Here is an 8,883-nt window from a genome sequence, read left to right as displayed (position 1 = left end):
AAAAATCATTTAAAAAGATTAAGTTAAAAAATATTTTTAATAGTAATTTTAAATATGAATAAAAATGTAAATTAATAATGAAACTGTATAGATCTCAAATGGTAGTACGATTAAAAATTCTCAAAAACATATTCAATGTCCGTTTGGAACGTAGAACTAGTCGGGATTCAACTGGACAATTGAAAATCCTATCCAAACAAATCTGGCTAAATTTTAATTAATCAAATATAATTAGGGTGAGATGTAAAATATTAAAGTCTATTCAAACCAGTCGGACATCTTAAACGGATCCATGGCCAGGGACAATTTACTCGCCAAGCTAGGAATCTAGCTCGCCACCCCACATAAAAATCAAATAAAAATAAAAATAAAAAAGGAGAGAGAAAGAATAAAAATAAAGGGGGGAAAAAAAAAAAAAAAAGGGAAAATGTGCAAACACATATCTCTATGACTTAACCTTTCATATATAAAGTGAGAGAGGTATAAAGAGGGAACTAAAAGCATTTTTTGCTATTCTTCAACCTTTTCAATGGATTCACTCCAGTACCTCCATTCCATTCCATATGAAAGCATATAAATATATAGTGGCGATTCGTCTTACACGAACCAGGACATGCACGCGTGCATACTTCTCAACTTATCCTTCTCTTTCTCTTTATTCTTTTTTTTTGGTTTTTGGGGGGGCTTGAACTCTCTTTCTTTTTAATGATAATAATAATAAAAAATAAAAAAAACCTAAAAGCAGGAACAGTGGGCCGCCCTCTGACTTCCACTACCATATTCCAAAACATATATATTTATATATATATATATATATATATGAACAAATCAAAAATAAATAAAATAAATAAATAAAGTTACAAACCCCAGTCAAATAAGCTCCACTCAATCATTCTTTCCTATTATTATTTTCTTCGCAACAAGAATCAAAATACCAACAACAATTCCTTTATTTAAAAGAAAAAAAGAAAAAAAAAATCTATATATCTCTCTCTTGTTTCCTTTTTTCTTTCAAAATAAACAAATTCAAAAGGTGGTGGTGCAACTTGTACACATACATTGATAAACAGGAACATAAGGACGTTTCATTATCCTTTTCTCTGCTAAATTCAGCTATTTGTCAACAAATAATGTAACTTCAACAGCTATAATATATATATATATATATATATATATATATATAATATATAAAACACTCTACTCCTTAGCTAGCTAAAACTAATAATGTCGACTTCCGCTAAATTTAGCATTTGTTCCTGTTCATAAACCCACCTTGAAAATATTATTATACTTAGGATTATTACAGAAATATATATATATATATATGTATTCTCTTTAATTTAGTGGTCACCAATCATTTGCTAGCCTACATCGTTCTGCTTTGCATCTGGCCCAGCAATGTCTCTCCGCTGTCAACTGTCGTTACCTTTTTTCTTCTCTTCCTCATTGTTTTTCTTTTGGCCTTTACTTAAAGACTGGTGCAGCACGGCAATTGCGGCTTATAACTTTTTTTTTTTTCTTTTTTCTTTTTTCCCCTGGTACTGGTATATGAATATGTTATTACTTGTACTAATCGTACGGCTCCACCGGAGGAAGATCGATACCTGAATATATGTGATTATCTGTAGGTTCCTCCGAAAGTCGGTGTCCAAAATTCAGGTGTGGTCTCGTTAGCAACTGGGAATGTGCTTGACATAGGAACTAGACAGAGTCCTCGGCTTTTTAGATCTTGTTTTGGACCTTCTGAATCCTTGATTTCCGAACTCTGAAATTTTATATTAAAATTTATGTGAATTATAGTGGGAAAATGAACTCCTGCACGGTGGATGAATTTTGTACATACAGAATTTTTGAGATTGTCTACCTGTAGTGGATGGATTGGAGCTCCATTCTTCATGTATGGAGTGCTTAAAACCTGAAATTCCATGTAAACAAAATAATTTAAAACTTTTATATGTCAGAATAAAGTTAATAATTCTACTCTCTCTCCATATATATATATATATATATATATATATATTACTATATATTTTTGCTATGCTAAGATGAGCATGAATACCCACATTATAGTGGGATCAATATCTAATTATATGAAATTCAAATATAATTGCATATATATATATATATATATATATATATATATATTATTCAGAAGTACTTATAATGGAGCATCCACACCAATCATGGCAAAATTTATATATATATATATATATTTTTTTTCTTTTTTTATCAAGTTTACTTGTATCGTTCTAGACCAAATTAATTTAGTCTGCCTGATATAAGAAATTTTCATGGTGTTTCTAATCTTGTCTCAACCAAATTATCTCTACAAAGTTGAAATTTATCTTACAAAAAGAAAGGAAAATATTAAAGGGAGACGTACACTGACTTGATCATGAAGGAATTTGATGTACTCGATAGCTTCATGGAGAACGGAAGCTGTATCAGTCTGCAAAACAAAAAAAGATATGTATAGATATGATTGAAGGGTAAGCTTTTTTATTCTTATTTTTTGAACAAAAGTGTTTGCTTTTATTCACTGTACTAGTTCAAAAAAGTTGGAAGAAAAATCCAAAACTTCACCTTTCCGAAAGGCGAAACCAGCTGCTGAAGGGCAGTGATTCGGTCCCCTAGCTTTTCTTTCCGGACCTAAAAACATATCAAAAGCTTTAAATTCTTATCCCATCTCTTTATAGAGGTAAAAATTTTAAAAATAAATAAAAATAAATAATTGAAGAAGAATTTCAAAGAAAAAAGTTATGGTGTAAGCAAAAGCTTTTGATTAAATGTGTCGTACCTTAAAAGTTGGTAAAGGTGAAGGCGTTTCGATTCGAGGTCTTTTGAAAACAGGTTCATTTCCACTTTTCTTCACCGCCACCGATCCCGAGTCTTGAACATCTTCATTACTATTCACCTGAAGAATTCAATATGCAAAATGATTAATGGAACGAATCATAAACTTTATTAATTATAATTACCCCTGACTAATAATTTAATGATATATATATATATATACATATATAATTATTATTATAATTTTTTTTTTTTTTCAACCTTTGTAGTAAGGTTTCGGCAGTTGGGTTTGTCTTCGATTGTCGGTGCTGCTAGATATGTTGATTGTGAAGAAGTAGGAAAAAGGCTAGCTCGAATGTCGTTTAGACCGGCCGCAGAGGCATTCCAGAAGGGTGTATTATTGGTGAAGTTCAAGCCACTAACTGTGTGTTGCTTTGGCTGTGAGGATCTTAGAAAGGGAGATACCAGTCGAGGCCAAGAAGGTGAGACAATATTGCTCGAATTATTATTATTTGTCCCATAATTCGAAGCTGACGAATAATTCATGGACCGGTTGTTGAAACTTTGCTGTGGCTGCGATTCGCCGTCGAAGAAACCCTGCAACAGTGTCGAAGCAGCGTATCCATACGAAGCTGGAACGACGGGAAAACCCGATGACAAGCCTTGAGTTGTCACTGAGCCAGTCCCCGCGGAGCTTTGGTCTAGGGTAAAATCTTGATTAGGCTTGAAACCATTCATCATGGAGGAATCGTCACCTACCCCACCGCCGCCGGAGAAATTCTCGGGGCTCCAATCCTTATGGATTTGAGAAGAATCTTCGTCGGATTCTCGCCGGTAATTCAACTTGTTTCCCATGTCTTGTTGGAGCATGGAATGATAGCTATTCTCTATTCTTCCACTACTACTGCGAGAACTGCAACAAATTTACAAAGGAAAAAAGAATATATATGTGTATACATGTTTGATTCGTTCTAATAAGCGAATACTTAATCAATAAGAATATTATTAAAGGATCTGTTTTTTTTTTTTTTTAAATTTTGAACCTACTTACAGCAAAGCCTGGCTTAAATCCGAGGTTGTTGAGGAAGTTGAAAGACCAAAACCCATCATTTGCAAAGTAGAATCAATCAAAATACTATCAGTGGTGGTGGAATTATTAGTATCCGTGATAGACTCAGTAGTTTGAGGCTTTTGTACATCTTGAAAAGCAATGGAAGTATCGCAAACGACTGATCCATTAGTCTCCCCATAAGAAGACGACGACCTTGCCTTGATATCCACCATGTCACACGGCCATCCAAAGCTTCCCAAATCATTAAGTCCCACCGAACATGGGGATGCCGTAAACGCGGTTCTCGATGAATTCCACCAGTTTCCGCCGCAAATCCCTGCCTGAAACTCCTCCGCCATAGTCGGCTGCTATATTCTTCTTCTTCTTCTTCTTCTTTTCTTGTTGGGTGGTATTGATTTTTTAGGAAGCTTAGCTTACACCTAGATAAAGCTATATATATTATATATATATATATAATATATATAAGCAATATGGGATTTATATATATGGAACGGTTTAGGGGGGGGGTTGAGAGGGTAGGGGGGTTGGAAAGGAGGTACGGATTATGCAAACTAATTTACAGGAATCAGGTTGACATTTCTAGGGAGATGGATGATAATTGGACAAATAAGAGAAAAGAGAGTGATGGAGCATTTTGAATCGAATTTTCTTTACCTTTCTTTTATTATAATTTATTATAATAAAATATATAAAATTCATGTAAATGTTTATTATTTATTTTTCACTTCTTTTTTTTTTTTTTTCCTCCTTTTGTTTTTATAACAATAATAATAATAGTAGTAGTATATATTATACATCATTATCATTTCATTTATTTATTTATTTATTTTACGGCTTTCCTGTGCAAAAATTCTTGTTCCTTATGAATAAAGGAATGTGGTGGTATTGATGGTGATGATGGCATTTGATCCGGCTGCCACGTCGTGGGTTTGGAAGAATAATGCAACTTTTCGTTGGAAATCCAACGGTTGCAAGGGGTGGTTATTATATAATGCAAAGCATAGGATAAACCTGCATTATTGCGAACACTTGGTGACTGGCTGGTCCATGTATATGATTGTAGATTACGTTTTAAAATCCCCAGCTGCCTTTGGAGCGCGTGAGGATCACTTGGAGACTAGATCATTGTCCTTTGAATTTTTTTAATTTTTAATCTCAGCCATTCATTTATCATTTCGTCTCGTGACTATGCTAGCGATGTATCATGCTATCCAATTAATGAAAATTTAAAACTTTGAAAATAAAAAGAAATGAGAGAGTTATTTATTTATTTTTTAATAAGCAATTTAATACATATTAGTTAGATTATATAATTCTCGAATACTAACTTGCTCAACTGAAGTTGGCAGTTGAGAATTTGGCTAAGTTAGGACCATCACATCCACATATGTAAAATCATGGGGGTTTGAAATTATATATTTCTTTTTAGATTATAAATTGTTATAATAATCAAAAAAATATAAAAATTGTATTAAATTTCTAATTTAAAAATTTCAAAGTTACTTGTAACAATTGTTAAACGCAGTTAGTCAAAAATTAAAAAGGTTCTAAATTTCAACAAATTGAAAAATTGAGAATTTAAAATATTGAGTCTAAAATTTGAGAGTTTAAATTATATAAAAATAAAATAAAAACCTAAAAATCAAATTTATCAAGGTATAATTAATCTAAGATAAAAATATTGAACGAACTAATTGCTAGATTAGAAAAGAGATAGAAAAACCAAGCAAAAGACATTAAAATATCTAAATTCTGGTTTTCTAACTATATGACTTTATACTTTCACATGCTTTCTCTTTTAAATTTTCTTTCATCTTATTTGAAAATTATCAAAATTTTAAAGAAAACTAATGATGACGAGAACAAGTTTTGAATTTAAATTACAAAATCTTGAAAATCGTAAATATCAAAGTACAATTAATCCAAGATAAAAAAATAAAAATAAAAATACTATACGAACTAATGGCTAGCTTAAAAAAGAGAGATATCAAAAGAACTAAATTCTTGTTTTCTATATGATTTTATACTTTCACAAGTTCCTTTTGTTATTTTTATTTTTTATTTTTTGAATTCCATTTGAAAAGTATCAAAGTTTTTTAAAAAAAAAAAAAAACTAATCAAAATAAATCAAGTTTTGAGTTTATCAGAAATTATTTTTCTATTGTATATTTGATTAGTAATGGAGAATTATGTCTTACAAGTATTTAACTTAATTTGTGCTTTAACATTATGAATAAAATTGTCTTCTCATAATGTCGTATCAATTTTTTTTTTTTTTCGGGGGAACTACATTTCACCTTAGTTTCTCATGGATATCACAATTTCCATATTATCAAAATAATCTAAACATTAAAAAATTTCAATCTTTCCAAGAGAATTTCAAATTTCCAACAAGTTTGACACTTCCCAAAGAGGTTTTGTTTTTTGTGGTTTTACTAGAGTGTTAAAGAAAAAAAGTTTAAATTACCTTTCAATATAGAGTGTGATGCCTTCTCCAATGGCCAGGCTGGCCTTGCTTTTACAGTTAGGGACTGGAGAGGAAATTTTCTCTTTCTAGCTTCAAAATGTATCAATTGTACTTCTCCATTGAAAGCAAAACTAAAAGTTGTTTTATGGGTGACGAGTGAGTCAGATACGGAAATGGGACAAGCTCAAATGCTCATCTGATTTAGCCTTGGTGATCGAGAACATAACAAGCCTTGAAGACCCTTTAGGATGGGAAACCAGATATGATTTTATTCTTCTTCATTCTTTATTTTCTATTAATAACTAGAAAATGTGTTGGAACTCTAGGGAGATTAACGGTTTAGCAAACCGTGTAGCCAAGAAAGCGCCGAACGAAGAGTTGTATTTTGGTCTAAAGAGCTTTTGTTTTAAGTCCCTTCCAAGGGATATCCTGGATGTTTTGGCTTCTGATTGGCTTAGTCTGAGCTTAGATTTGCAATTTTCCTCCTTCGAAGCTGTTGTATTTTTTGGAATGAATTATGCTTGTTATTAAAAAAAAAAAAAAAAAAAGTGCTAAAAGTTATCACATTTTTAATTATAAGTTTTAATTTAAAATCATTAATTAAATTCTCATTTATACAATTTCTTATGAGTCATACTGCATGCCCTTTGTAAATTAGGAGATAGTTTTCATAGGAAATATTTTACCTCTTTCTCTCTCTCTCTCTCTCTCTATATATATATATATATATGTATTTTATTTTCCTAATTTTCCCTTTAGGTTCCATTGAATTTATGATATAGTTAGTGGGAATATAAATTTTTTTATAAAAGTTCAATATCAAGGATTTCTATAATTTTTATTCAAAAAAAAAAAAAAAAAGGATTTGGATAATTTTTTGCAACTATAAAATGTGGGTACATAAGAAATTTGTTTCTCACTATTTGGGAAAGTTAGGAGGAATATTGTTTGGTCAAAATAGGTATAATTCTCATTAATAATTAATATTACTTATATTCAATGACAATCTTATTTTTGATCCTATAATTTGTTAATTACATTTAAATCATGCATTTTTCTATTATTAGTCAAACATTGAAAAAAAAAAAAAAAGAGAAGAAACTGATTTCCTCATTCATATTATTAATTATGAAACAATTTCCCTCAAAAATTTACCAGAAACCAAACAAGACTAGATCACTAAAAATTTTGAAATCCCTAACCCTAACTGAATCTCTCAGATCATACAGAGATGTCTCTATCCAGGGATAATGCTTTCTTGTTATGTCATGTTCAGTCCAATACCTTATTATAAATGACATTCTTCAAAATTTAAAAAAAAAAAAAAAAAATCTTTGTTTCGCTAAGAAAAAACTTAATATTGTAAAATCAGTTCAAATACCATGGAAAATTTACAAATATAATATTATTAATAAATAATAAATAGTAAACCTTGAGACCACTTTTAACCCATGCTTTGGTGGGTATGACTTGATTAAAATTGGTAGTTTCAATCCTTATCTTAAAGCGATAATTTAATGTCACAGACTAAAAAAAAAAACTTAAAGAAAAATTCAGTTTTTCTCTTACCTTCGAAATCATAACATGAATCGTATGCTCCTAATAATCAAGTATGTATTGACAAATTTTATATGTTTTAGTCAGTTTTTAACATAATTAATCATGCCTTAGTCACTAACTTTAATTATCAAATATATTTCCAATAAGTTAATTACTTGGCTTTTTCATTCCTCGTCAGCTTCTATATATATATCAGCCACTTGCATAAAGTGGAATATCAATTCTTTGTGGCATACAATAAAACAAGCTCTTATAGTTAAGACCAAGCAAAACTCTATATATATATATATATATTATATATATATGTTTTTAAAACTCTGCTGTAATATGGAAGTAGATTCACACAATTTATATATGTTTTCCCGAATCACCTTCCACATAACAAAACACTTAGGAGACTCAATTTATGCGTTTTCCAAGTTGTAATATTCAAAGTAATATATACATATACAAATAGATAAATAAGATCCCCGCACAAAACTTACCTGTTTTCCTTGACAGGACTCCAAAAGCTTATTTGCTACTTATAATTGGAAATTTTTGAAAGAAGAAGAAAATTTCCATTCAGTTTGTATATGTCATTTTAATTGCTTAGTTTTTGTTATGTTTTCTTTTGTTTTGTTTTGTTTTTTTTTTTTTTTATCAGTTACAATAATTCTTTCTATCTTAATGCTTTGAATGTTTACCAACTGAATCAAATTTACTTGACCATTTTAATTGCTTAGTTGAATGAATACTCTTAGTAAAAATATTGTTACAGCAAAATTATATATTCATATTTGAAATAATGAAATTAAATTATTAAAGAGGATTTTTGACCAAGAAGGTTGAAGAAAATGATTTAGTTTTATGAAGTCTGGCGGTAAAAAGTATTAATTTAATAAATTTGTATAGTCAACGTAAGACAATTCTAGTCGATCATGTATCAATATTGCTTTAAAAAATGTAGCAAGGTCAATTTATATCACTTGCACAAAACAAAAAGTATATA

General features: G+C 30.1%; 1 protein-coding gene across 2 annotated transcripts; it reads right to left on the bottom strand.

Annotated features, from left to right (window-relative positions):
• Positions 1-875: 875 nt before the first annotated feature.
• LOC107421926 (transcription factor bHLH112) lies at positions 876-4,358 on the bottom strand. Of its 2 annotated transcripts, none has more exons than XM_016031299.4 (7): positions 3,845-4,358; positions 3,055-3,706; positions 2,798-2,914; positions 2,584-2,649; positions 2,390-2,449; positions 1,865-1,915; positions 876-1,765 (listed from the first exon to the last, which is right to left on the bottom strand). In XM_016031299.4, the coding sequence occupies exons 1-7, from the start codon at positions 4,201-4,203 to the stop codon at positions 1,619-1,621; spliced, it is 1,452 nt and encodes a 483-aa protein (XP_015886785.1). In that variant the 5' UTR covers positions 4,204-4,358; the 3' UTR covers positions 876-1,618. The 2 variants fall into 2 exon arrangements, with proteins under 2 accessions (XP_015886785.1, XP_015886777.1); XM_016031291.4 differs by having other exon boundaries at positions 2,384-2,449; positions 3,845-4,355.
• Between the last annotated feature and the right edge of the window lie 4,525 nt (positions 4,359-8,883).

This window comes from Ziziphus jujuba, chromosome 1, assembly GCF_031755915.1.
Source record: "Ziziphus jujuba cultivar Dongzao chromosome 1, ASM3175591v1".
NCBI lineage: Eukaryota > Viridiplantae > Streptophyta > Magnoliopsida > Rosales > Rhamnaceae > Ziziphus > Ziziphus jujuba.
This window is presented reverse-complemented; position numbering and strand designations above follow the sequence as displayed.

Coding starts and splice junctions, on each gene's coding strand:
- LOC107421926 (XM_016031291.4), bottom strand. CDS start 4,203: ATGGCGGAGGAGTTTCAGGCAGGGATTTGCGGCGGAAACTGGTGGAAT. Junction 3,707..3,844: donor GATTTAAGCCAGGCTTTGCT/GTAAGTAGGTTC, acceptor AATTTGTTGCAG/TTCTCGCAGTAGTAGTGGAA. Junction 2,650..2,797: donor CACCTTTACCAACTTTTAAG/GTACGACACATT, acceptor ATATGTTTTTAG/GTCCGGAAAGAAAAGCTAGG.